This window comes from Carcharhinus amblyrhynchos, chromosome 6, assembly GCF_965287045.1.
Source record: "Carcharhinus amblyrhynchos chromosome 6, sCarAmb.v2.hapA, whole genome shotgun sequence".
NCBI lineage: Eukaryota > Metazoa > Chordata > Chondrichthyes > Carcharhiniformes > Carcharhinidae > Carcharhinus > Carcharhinus amblyrhynchos.
This window is the reverse complement of record NC_137329.1, coordinates 52,887,987-52,900,941: the sequence shown is the minus strand read 5'-3', so window position 1 is coordinate 52,900,941 and position 12,955 is coordinate 52,887,987. Positions and strand designations below refer to the sequence as shown.

General features: G+C 42.0%; 1 protein-coding gene across 1 annotated transcript in view; it reads left to right on the top strand.

Moving 5' to 3' along the window:
* The window catches only part of trpm5 (transient receptor potential cation channel, subfamily M, member 5), a 108,064-nt gene that overhangs the window by 45,758 nt on the left and 49,351 nt on the right, over positions 1–12,955 (top strand). Inside the window, exons 8-12 of the mRNA XM_080191464.1 lie at positions 602–787; positions 4,135–4,237; positions 4,361–4,479; positions 7,994–8,362; positions 11,828–11,968. Coding sequence (XP_080047590.1) covers positions 602–787; positions 4,135–4,237; positions 4,361–4,479; positions 7,994–8,362; positions 11,828–11,968 — 918 coding nt within the window. The remainder of the gene's footprint in view (positions 1–601; positions 788–4,134; positions 4,238–4,360; positions 4,480–7,993; positions 8,363–11,827; positions 11,969–12,955) is intronic.

Genomic DNA, 12,955 nt, shown 5'->3' with positions numbered 1-12,955 from the left:
AAGCAGCTCCCAAATATGTAACCTCTACCACCTAGAAGGTCAAGGACAACAGATACATTGGAACAGTACTGCCTGCAGGTTCCCCTCCAAGCCACACTTGTAATTATATTGCCGTTCCTTCACTGTCGCTGGGTCAAAATCCTGAAATGCCATTTCAGATAACACTGTGAGAATACTTTCACCACATAGCCTGCGGTATTAAAGTAGGCGGTTCACCACCATCTTCTCAATGGGAATTATGGATGGGCAGTATATACTAGTGATGTCCACATCCCAAAAAACGGAAGGCAAGTGGATGTAGAGCACCTGGTGCGTAAGGAACGTATTCCAGTGAACAGACAAATCATTCAGGAAAGGAAGTTTGGAGTACAAAAATTGGTTTAAAAATAATAATAAAACAAGCAGCTGAGCACCAACTTTCTGTTGGACTGAGTTTGTTACACAGTACATCATGCTCTGGTTCACTAGTGTCATTATGGCGGTGGGTAACTGATAATTTTCAGTAGCCTTGGAACTGTTGTTGAAGATGCATATTCTATAACTGCTGTCAATAAATCAAAAAGCAACAAGTCTTGATAAGTGTGCTTGCACTTTTTTACAGAAAGTGCATCAAGGTATAGAAAACTCTGTTCCATGGCTGATCTTGGCAGGATCTGGAGGCATTGCTGATGTTATTGCCTCATTGATGCATGAACCTTTGAATCCAGAGACTGTACAAGAAGAGCTTCAAGAAAAATTCCCCAAAGAAACCTTTTCCATGGAGGACATCCTCAAGTGGACCAAACTGGTAAGATTAGCATTGTCACCATGTGCATTGAACACATATTGAAGAAAAGGTACACATGTTCTTTGCCTGCCTTATAGCAGTTCATATTGAATTATTGTTAGGAACAGCTGGAAGCCATTCCTCAAACATTGTCTGCACTTTTAATGGCTAATGTATATCTGTATGCCCTCTTTTGATCTGTATCATTTGATACCCATACCTAACAAAAAGTCTATTTATTCATCTTGGAAATTCTATTTGACCTAGCAATAACTGCCTTTTTGGTGGAGAAATTCCAGATTTCTACTACCCTTTATGTGACAATTTCTTTCTGATTTCTCTCTTGTATACCTAACCATGGTTATCCTATTATAGAATTCCTACAGCGCAGAAAGAGGCCATTTGGCCCTTTGAGCCTGCACCGACAATCCCAGTCTGGCCCTATCCCTGTAACCACATGTATTTACCCTGCTAATCCCCCAGACACGAAGGGGCAATTTAACATGACCAATCCTCCTAACCCGCTCATCTTTAGACTGTGGGAGGAATCCGGAGCACTCGGAGGAAGCCCACGCAGACACGGGGAGAACATGCAAACACCACACAGTCACCCGAAGCTAGACGTCACTTGGAGTACTGTGAGCAGATCTGGATACTACACCTTAGGAAGAATATATTGGCCTTGGAGGGAATGCACTGTGGGTTATAAGAGTGATACCTGGACTTCGGAGATTTAATTATGAGGAGAGATTATACAAATTAGATCTGCTTGCTGTAGAATTTAGAAGGTCAAGGGATAATCTGATCAAAGTCTTCAAGATATTAACAGGAAAAGACAGAGTAAAGAAAGACTGTTTCCATTATTTATATGGTTAGAGATTTGAGAAATAGGGAGCATTCAGGAGAGATGTCACAAAGCTTTTTAACACACAAAGGGTGGTAGAGATTTGAAACTCTCTTCCACAAACAGCAGTTAATGCTAGATCAGTTGCTAACCTTAAATCTAAGACAGATACATTTTCGTTCAGTAAAAGTATCAAGGGATTTGGGCCAAAGGTAGGTATATGGAATTAGGCCACAGATCAGCCATGATCTCATTAAGTGGCGGAACAGGCTTGATGGGCTAAATGGCCTATTCCTGTTTCTATGTTTGCATGATCTAGTTCTGATTTTAAGATTATAGTCTTTTATTGTTGTAGTTACCCCACCAGAGGCAATAATTTCCCAGTTTCTATCTTAGCAAAGGCTTTGAACGTTTTAAACACCCCAGACAGATCACTGCTTACTCTCTCTCTTACACAGGAATAGAGTTCCTAGATGTCCATCATCTAGATAGACAAGATGAGAAGTCACATGATACCAGGTTATAGCCCAACAGACCGATTTGAAATTGTAAGCTTTTGGAATGCTGCTCCTCCATCAGGACTTCACTTGATGAAAGAGCAGCGCTCCAAAAACTTGTGATTTCAGATAAACCTGTTGGACTATAATGTGGTGTTGTGTGACCTCTCATCTTGTTCACCCCATATATATCCCTTATCCTGACTTTTATTATGTTTTTGTTGAAAAATTTACCGGTATTTCATTGCTTATTAATTTTGTTTTTAGTTGCTCTGTCTCCTAATAGTTTTTAATTCCTATCCTAACCTTTTGTATTCCCTTTTGTTGGTCTCTGCTTTGATATTCATCTATGTATGTCTTTTTCTTAAATTATGAGAGCAAAATTGAAATTAATCAATCATGATGTTTCAATTCTAGTTAGTTGGTTCTTGCTTTTGAACTCTGAGCACTTTTACTTTCCTCTGCTGTTCTATTTCTGTCTGTAAGTAATTTTGTCCAATTTACTTTCCTTAAACCCATTCTCATCCACTTAATGTCAACCTTTTTTGAATGTGTTACTTTGGTCTTTGTCTTACACTTTTATTTCTCACTTATTATCTGAAACTATAATATGTTGGGATCACTGTTGCCTAGATGCTCCCCCTCAGTTATTACCTATTCTTGTTTGTTTCACAATTTAAAATCCATTGTTTACTAAGTTCTTCATCGCCCAATGTTTCATACTTTGGCTAGGCATCCATATTTTTGATTGCACTCATGTGAACCTTAGAATGTTTTTATTGGTATAATTATTAATTAATATACTTTGTTATTGTTAGTTATTGAAATCTCTTGTAGATAAAGAGAAGTTACTGGATAAAAATGAGAATGAGCAAATTACTCCAATTGATCAAGAGTAGATTGTAGTTTATTCTGTCTGTAGGAAACACATGATTCTTGGTGGACAATGTTTGTAAAAGAATTGAAACAATGACAAAAAATGGATAACCTTAGTGGTTATGTTAGTGGACAAGTAATTCAAAGGCCTTGAAGGAGCAACACATGCTGGCCAACCTCACGTGCATCCCATGAAAGTGTAATTTTTAAAAATTAAATTGTAAGATCGAATTGTGATTCACTAATACTCTTTGGGAGGAATCTTACTTGGACTGTGCCTATACATCACACGATCCCACAACATATGATTGCCTCATAACTGTCCTCTGAAGTGGACTAGCAAGCCATTTAGTTCAAGAAGGCAGCTCATCATCATCTTCTCAGTGGCTGGGGATTTTCACAATAACTGGATTGCAGTGTTAGTGTAAGCCTACTTGTGAAACTAATAAATAAACTTTACAATGAGAGTGGCACAGTGGTTAGTGCTGCTGCCTCACAGCACCAGGGACCTGTGTTCAGTTCCAGGCCTTGGGTCACTGTCTGTGTGGAGTTTTCATGCTCTCCCTGTGTCACCATGGATTTCCTCCTGGTTTCCTCCCACAGTCCAAAGAAGGGTAGGTTAGGTGGATTAGCTATGGTAAATGCACAAGATTATGGGGATAGGGCAGGGGGAGGGTAAACCTGGATAAGATGCTTTTTTTGGAGAGTTAGTTCAGATGAGCAATTGGCCTCCTTTTGCACTGTCAGCATTCTACGATTCTAATATGGGGTGGACTGTAAATGGTTGTGACACCCAAATCCTATAAGTAAATGTGCCATTCTTGCAGCATTTCAGCTCTACAGGAATTGTCCTTTTCTTCACCAGCAAAACTTTCTGCTTCACCCTGAATCTTATGATGTCTGCAGTTTAAGAGCTCTGTCTTGTGCAATATCCTCCATTCGTTATGATTTTATTCTATCCTGAATTCAAAGGAGGGATTTATTCATTAATGAACCATTGTATAAACTGCAGAATGTTCATAAATATCAGTCCTCTTTAACGTGAGATATATAAAACTTGATTCACACGATTTAATAATTTTGCGTACCTTAATTTAAATATATATTCCTGCCTGAATCAAAAATGATGGAAAACTTTGGATTATTTTTAGATTCAAAGCATTTTGGCCAAAGATTACATTTTAACAATACACGACTCTGAACAGGAGAGCTCCGAGGAATTAGACACCATTCTCCTGAAAGCCCTTGTCAAAGGTAGGGAGATATTTATTAAGTCTACAGTGACCACATTCTGGCACACACATGAACATGTAAATGTAAAATGTTACATTAAATGCAGATATCATGTGCACAATGATTATCTTTCCCTCCCCCTAGCATGTAAAAGTCAAACTCAAGAAGCCCAGGAGTATCTGGATGAATTGAAACTTGCCGTTGCCTGGAACAGGGTGGATATTGCCAAGAGTGAGATCTTCAATGGTGACGTGGTGTGGACGGTAAGATGTGGAATTGATTTCAGTAGGCCTAGGTGGAAGAGGAAGGAATGAGGGCATGAGATTCTCCTATTCATGTTAGCAGTGAGGTGGATTCCATATCTGTGGCCTTTGACATTTTTCTCTACTCATTCGTGGGACAGGGGCGTCATTGGCTAGCCAGCATTTATTGCCCATCCCTAGTTGCCCTTGAACTGAGAGGCTTGCTTGGTCATTTCAGAGGGCAGTTGAGAGTCAACCACATTGCTGTGGCTCTGCTGTCACATGTAGACCAGACCAGGTAAAATGGCAGATTTATCTCTCAAAAGGACATTAGTGAATCAGATGGGTTTTTCCTATAATCGGCAATGGTTTGATGGCCATCAGTAGATTCTTAATTCCAGATTTTTCTTTAACTGAATTCAGATTTCACCATCTATCAAGGCAGGATTCGAACCCAGGTCCCCAGAGTATTTGCTAAGTGATAACACCACTAGGCCATCGCCTCCCCACTTGGGCAACTTTGTATCAGGTTGCAATTTCCTCCGGGGTCATAACCAAGTGGGGTGCTTCAGAGCAGTTTGATTTAAGGTAGGAAAAGAAAAAAATCTGTCAATCTGAAAAAAACTGCTTGAATGATCAGGAATAAGAGTGAAACAAGTGAATACTTTATTTGGGAAAATACATTTTGACAGTATCAATGTGATTGAAAGGTTTATTGAAATCTTAGTATGTTTCCATAACAACCATAGAGGAGTTACACTACAGAAGGTGGCCATTTGGCCCATCTTGTTCCTGCCAGCCCCAAAGACATCAAGGTGTCCTTCCTAATCCCATTGAATTCCCATTGGTCAAATACTGAATTTATAAAGAAAAAAGAGTAACCTCCAAAAAGTCTGTTCTTCCATTTTTTTTCTGAACAGATTCTTCCAAACATCCTGCTCCCATACTTGTAGCTTCCCTGCTTCACATATCCAGCAGCATGCCTCTTGGTCCAGGATCTTTGAGTCTTACTCAGACTGTGGGCCCGATTTTACCAAAAATTCACGCCCGTTTTTGGGCGCAAAATCGCGGTAAATTCAGACATCGGGCCTTTAACGCGATCTACACCCGAGTCTGAGTTGATCGTGGCTTTACCGACACCTGATTCCACGCCTGAAACGGGCAGCCTGACGATTTAAATACATTAGCATTCATTTAAATCGACTTAATGAACCGCGGGCCCACTTCTACCGCCAAATCCCACTTTAATGTCTTCGGGTCCGTTCTGGATCTGCACTGTAAGCAACCTGCAAAATAAAAATCCGAAGCCAATTCCTATTCTGCAGGGGAACTTCCGGAGCTCATCGTTCGCAGACCCCCCCCAGAGGTAAGTCCCCCCGGCAGACCCACCTTCCCCCGAATCAGACTACCCTGGGAGGCAGATCCCCTCCGGATCAGGCCCCCCTCTGCAGAGCACACTCCCAACTTACCTTGCTTGCTAGTCTCCCTCCACCATCCTTCCCACCTGCAGTCTTTCAAGAGTCTGCAGCACCTTCCTGGCCTTCCACCAGAGGAGGGGGTGGACTCAGATGGATCTCTGGTTGTGGGTGGACTCAGATGGATCTCTGGTTGTGGGGAGGGTGGACTTGGAAGAATCTTGCAAACTGAAAATAATGTAGCATCTTCTTTGTGCTGCCTAATTATCTATGGGAAAATTAACTAAATTACAGTGTCCTAGTGAGCAATTAGTGACTTGTATGTCCCTGTAGCCATGAGCCAGGTGCTCAAATGTTCAGAGTCATGTGGTGAAGTTGGAAGAATTGTCCCCGTGGTGGTACTTAACTGGCAATAAGATTCAAGGAGATTACTAAATCTGGGAAATCAACCATAGTGAAAAGAAGTTTGTATTGGCAACTCTTCTCTCACATTCCATGGCAGATGTGCCCCTACTTATGAATGTAATTTGTACGGGCAATGTTGGGTGCAGCTAATCTGCCTCTCCCCCATCCATATTTTGAAATATTTTCCCAAGTTTTTGACTGTTGGGTTTTTAGTTCCTGCTATTATAATTTTGACATTATCTTCCAAAGGGATTCCTCTAATTCTGTGCAATGCTCAGATGAAACAAGATGAAAGAAAGGATCCAAGGCTGCTCCAGAGGCAGATTAGCTACACCCAATGTTGCCCATACAAATCACGTTAAAAAGTAGGGGCACATCTGCCATGGAATGTGAGAGAAGAGTTGCCAATACAAACTTCTTTTCACTCTGGTTGATTTCCCAGATTTAGTAATCTCCTTGAATCTTATTTCCAGTCAAGTTCCACCACAGGGGACAATTCTTCCAAGTTACCACATGGCTCTGAACATTTGAGCACCTGGCTCATAGGTACAGGGACATCAACAATCCAGTTACAGATCACAAATGTATTATACAGGTCACTAATTGCTCACTAGGACACCGTAGTTTAATTACCTTTCCCATAGATAATTAGGCAGCACAAACCACATAATTTTCAGTTTGCAAGATTCTCCTAAGTCCCATCTCCCCACCCATTTTCTCTGCTGTTTCTCTCTTTCACGCCCGGACGCACTACTTCAGATTTTTTTCTAACTGCACATGCGCAGTTCAGAGCGCTGATCATTCCAGTAGCACTAAGCCCCACCCACAGCGCAGATCTGATTGGAGGCAGCAAGAAGCGTATGGGCGCACTGCACGGAGGATTCCAGGCTGGGATCCGTATTATACCCGGATCTGGCCCTTAGGCTGCAATTGGTAAAATCAGGCCCTGTGTGACCGGAATTTTACCGCCCCTCCTGCCACGGGAATTGGAGTAGGTGAGGGGCCGACCATGGGAAGGTTCGTTGACCACGGGTGAGATATTACAGTTTGGGACGAGCGAGGCCATAAAATCCTGCCCAGAGTCTAAAGCAAGGCCAGCTGCCCCTTCTTCTGTGTTCAGCTGTTAAAGCATATACCTGACTTTGAATGAGTCTTGGTTTGGGTCCCTGAACACATGCCAACCAGATCACATGGGTTTGTCATCTTGTAGGGTTCAGTGCCACCTCACAACATTCCTCCCATTCCATATTTTTTTAAATTCATTCATGGGATGGGGGCATTGCAGACTGGTCAGCATTTATTGCCCATCCCTGATGGCATTTAAGAGTCAACCACATTGCTGTGGGTCTGGAGTCGCATATAGGCCAGACCAGGTAAAGGTGACAAAGTCTCTTCCCTAAAGTACATTAGTGAACCAGATGGGTCCAGATAGAAGCAATTATCTACCCACCCCTTCCAATGGACAATGGTTTTATGGTCATCATTTAATTTCAGATTCTTATTCAATTCCAATTTCACCATCTGCTGTGGTGGGATTTAAACCTGGGTCCCCAGGATCAATATAGTCCGGTGACAATACTACTACACCAGCGCTTTATCTTAAATTAAAAGAGACAGTTTAAAACATAACTATTTTCTAAGGTCTAGTGGTCATAACAATGTCCTCTAATCAGGGGGTCCTGTACACAAACGACATCATGTGCTGTGTCTTGTAGTTTGGTGACCTGGAAGAAGTAATGATGGATGCTTTGGTGAATGACAAGCCGGAGTTTGTGCGGTTGTTCATTGATAATGGGATGAATATGTACGATTTCCTCACCTACGGCCGGCTCCAGGAGCTCTACTGTTCCATCCCGCAAAAGTGCCTCCTCTATGAACTCCTACTGAAGAAACTCGAGGAGCAGAGACTTACTATAACAGGCATGAACCACACTTTGCATCGTGACTCCCTGGAGAAGAGGCCCAAATTTACCCTGTATGAAGTGTCTAAGGTGCTGAAGGATTTCCTACATGATGCATGCAAGGGGATCTTCCAGGAATCCAGCCCCTCTCGCAAGCCCTTGGGTGTTAAAAAGTCAATAACAGTAAGTACAAGGCCCAGCGCTCAGGAGCTTGTTGTGACTGACAAGATTGACATTTATGACATATTCCCTTATTTCCTGAGAAAGATTGATTTACCAAGACACTTCAGAAGGCAGTTTAGAATCAAATGGGAGTGGAGTCACACCTAGATCACATTATATCCATCTAAGCCATTGGGAGGCATGATGGCACAGTGATTAGCAATGCTGCCTCACAGCGGCAGGGACTCAGGTTCAATTCCAGCCTTGGGTGACTGCCTGTGTGGAGTTTGCATGTTCTCCCCATGTCTGTGTGGGCCACACTCCAAAGATGTGCCGGTTAGGTTGATTGGCCATGCTCAATTGCCCCTCACTATCAGGGGGATTAGCAGGGTAAATACACGGGGTTATGGAGAATGGAGCTGGGTGGGATTGTTGTCAATACAGACTCAATGGGCCAAATGCACTTCAGGGATTCTATGATCTTTTCACACTGGGCAAAGGCTGCAACTTTTCATCCCTAAAGGATATGAATGAACCAGTTGGGTTTTTTTATGGTGCTCTGACAACTTTCCCAGTCAATTTAACTGATGTCAGTTTTTTATTCCTATTTTTTAAAATTGAATTTCAATTCAGGCTGGTATAGCAGGATTCAAACTCTTGTTCTGCAGAATTATTAGTCCAGGCCTCTGGATTACTAGCTCAGTACATAATTGTGACACAAACTGTATCCCTAAACAGGGCTTTAAATGTAGATTGAAAGTAGATGGGTCATGTCTCAAATCCAACTGCCCCAAAAACTGGGGTTATCTGAAAAGTGGATTTTTTAGAATATGGTGTGTTTCAATTTTAATTGAGCAAAATAATAAATAATTTACTTGGACAGTTTGGCTAGGCAGTGTAATAGTTCATTGTGGATCTAATTATCCCATTTGCCGCTCTGAGCATCATTGACCCCATCTGACCTGGCTTAACCCGAACCCCTGACCCACAATCAGGAAGAATCCGAAATCCGGCAAGATTGAAATTTAGCCATCCCAAGGTTGCCAGTTTTGAGATGCTGTGCCTGTACGTTAAAAACACAGATATACCTACCCTGACTTGTCATTTTAAGAATGTGCCCGTTTACCTGTAGCCACCATTATGGTTAAGGTTTTAAAACGTTAAAACTTGTGCAACAGTAGTAACTAATATTGTATTCTGGTGCACTGCATCTGCATGTTTTTCTACACTTCAGTTAGCTGGTGCATTATGTATTTTTTTTCCCTCAATACTTGTTATATAAAATTGGAATTGGGGGAAAAATCATTTATGGTTTTAAAAGTCCAGGGGGTGGTGTTTTAGTGAAAGGGTGAAACAGGAACTAAATGGTCACTATTCTAACAAACATGTCTGTTTGAAAGACTGATTTAAGCAATCCTAATTTCTGATCTCCATTGAACTTGCCTGGAGGTAGGAGTCCACCACGTCCTCCTTTACCTCTCTGCTCTGCCTGTCCCCATGTCCTCCTCTTGTTTTAGACCAAATGGGACTCCTAGCAAGATGCCAACAGCCAAGCACTCTCATTTATAAAATTCCTTCAGTATAGAAGGAGGCCATTCGACCCAGCGAATCTGCACTGATCACAATCCCACCCAGGCCTTATGCCCATATCCCTACTTATTTACCCTATGACTGGCCAATCAACGTAACCCACACATCTTTGGATGTTGATTTCTAGAAGGTCTCCAATGAAGTAGAGTAGCCCTCAGAAAATTTTTGGAATATATGCTGTTCAAGAGTTGGTGAAGTTTACGCAAAGTGTTCCCAAAAGCTTCCCCATGTGTTTCAAAAGCTGTCTTAAAATCTCCAGCAGCAAGCAAAGAGTGAAAGATGAAAAACCTTTGATTCAAAATCCTCAGCAATGACTTGCTTATTCCCACCTAGCTGCTTAGTGTTGGAAGCGATCATTAGGTCAAGTATTAGACATCCAAAATACATGCAAACTTGTGAATAATGCAGGCAGGCAATTTAAGTTGCACTTAGCCTTTTAACGATTCTCCAGGTGTTTGCTAGTGTAAATTTCAAATTCTTTACCAAAATGGCATCTGGTCCTTGATGTGGGCTAAGCCAACATTTCAGCTTGAGGTCACCTTTGAGGCTCTTTACAACCCGAGGAGCTGTCAAAAGTCGATCCCAATTCTAGTCAATAAATTTTGACTTGTAGTTTGAAACGTCAGATGGTCTCAATATTTTACAGCTGATAGCACCTGAAAAATACTGAAATATAATTGATAAATTTCCTGAAATTACAGCACAGTAACTTATAAATTGGGCTGTCACACCCTCCTCATGCCCAACTGAAACATTTTGCTAAATTCTCCCCACCCCATCCTCAACTCTCCCATCCACTAAGGCCAATTTCCACCCTTAGTATTTGGGTGGGACTTCTGCAGGCTTGCCATTGGCCATTGGTGGGATCTTCCAATCCCGACAATGTCTACAGGGTTTTACATGCCCTGCACCTTCTGTGCCACCTGAGAATGTGCTGCAGGGGGTGGGGTGGTGCACCAAAGAGCCAGATCATTTTGGTCAATTTGTCATACATAACCACAATCAAGGCACTTCTTGTCCACCCTACTGACAATCCTCCTTTGATGGCATCACATGCCCAATAATACGCTCACACCAGTTAAGATACTCCCTTTCCCACTGAGGTAGTTTTGTTCAACCCCTCACTGAGATAATGCCCCTCCCCCATCATAAGCTACCACACCCACTCCAAAAGGCACTTACTGTAGAGATAGAAGCAATTCTCTACCCACCCCCTTCAACTCATTCAATTGGGAACGCAAGGAAGGGTAAGTGTGGTGGTAGGGATGACAATCAAGTGTCATTGTACCAGAAGAGGGGCTAACGTAGAAAAGAAGATTCTTGCTTAGGAAGGTACAACAATTAGAAGCAGAATAGTAACAGCAGGATGAATTCTCTACCACACAAAGCTATGGCAGCCAAGTCACTGAACATATTTAGAAACTAGAATCAGGAGTTGGCCATTTGGCTCTTCAAACCTGCTCTGCCATTCATTATGATCATGGCTGAGCATCAAATTCAATATCCTGATCCCCCATCCTCTCATATCCCTTGATCGCTTTAGCCCCAAAAACTGTGTCTAATTTCTTCTTGAAATCACACAATGTTTTGGCCTTAACTACATTTGGTGGTAGTGAATTACACACATTCACCACGCTCTGGGTGAAGAAATTTCTCCTCATCTCAGTTCCAGATGGTTTACCTTATTTAAGAAGGAATTCGATGGGGTTTTAGACTCTAAAGCCATCAAGGAGTATGGGATTGAGATAGAAGATAGGATAGTGGAGCAAGCTCCAGGTGGCCTACTCCTTTTCCTATTTTCTATGTTTCTAATATCCTACCTACAAGGATATAAGTTTTGCTGAGACTGACAGTTGGCTTTGTATTCAAATATTCTAATCCAATATACTCTTTCAGGAACTGAATAGCAAATTACGTGGCCAGAGGTTGTTTACGATGCCTGATTTAAGTCAAAAGTTGGAAAACCCCTGGAGAGATCTCTTTCTGTGGGCAGTGTTGTTGAACCGACAAGAAATGGCGAACTACTTCTGGGAAATGGTAAGCAGCTTCTCCGTGAAATCTTGGCCTTGCTGTATTTCAAACCAGCACATTCAGTAAGGAGAGAGTTTATTATTAACTTACTAGGTACAAAATTGCCATGTTAAAATTTTGTCTCTGCACACAATCCCTGGTTACAATATTTTTGTCAATGTTTCACATTTCATATTCCCACTCCACATTTATGAGGTTTTGTGGTGCAGTGGTAGCCTCCCTGGCTTTGAACCAGAAGCTCTTCATTTGAGTGTCACCCTCAGGACTTGATGGCCAAGGAAGATGTGGTCATTGCGTGACCAAAATCCTACCTACAGGCCAATGATGGGCTGCTTCAGAAAAACAGCCAGCATAATTAAGGACCCCGCATATCCCAGACATTCTCTCTTCCACCACCTCCTGTCCAGAGAAAGATACAAAAGTCTGAGGTCATCTACCAACCGACTCAAAAATAGCTTCTTCCCTGCTGCCATCAGACTTTTGAATGAACCTACCTTATATTAAGCTAATTTTTCTCTACATCCTAGCTATTACTGTAATGCCAAACTTTTATTTATTAATTGGTCACATATAAGGCTTACATTAACAGTGCAATGAACTTACTGTGAAATTTCCATAGTCGCCACAGCCTGGCGCCTGTTTGGGTCAATGCACCGAACCAGCACATCTTTCAGAATGTAGGAGGAAACCCACGCAGACACGGGGCGAACGTGCAAACTCCACACAGACAGTGACCCAAGCCGGGAATCAAACCTGGGTTCCTAGCACTATGAAGCAGCAGTGCTAACCACTGTACTACCGTGCCACTACATTCTGCATGCTCTACTTTCCTTCTCTATGAATGGCATGCTTTGTCTATAATGCATGCAAGAAACAATACTTTTCATTGTATACTAATATACGTGACAGTGTCCTTGTCAGCATGCTTGGTGTGGAGTAACACCTCACGAACTGCAAGCTCTGGCAATAGACTAGCGACTTGTTCCTGGAAAA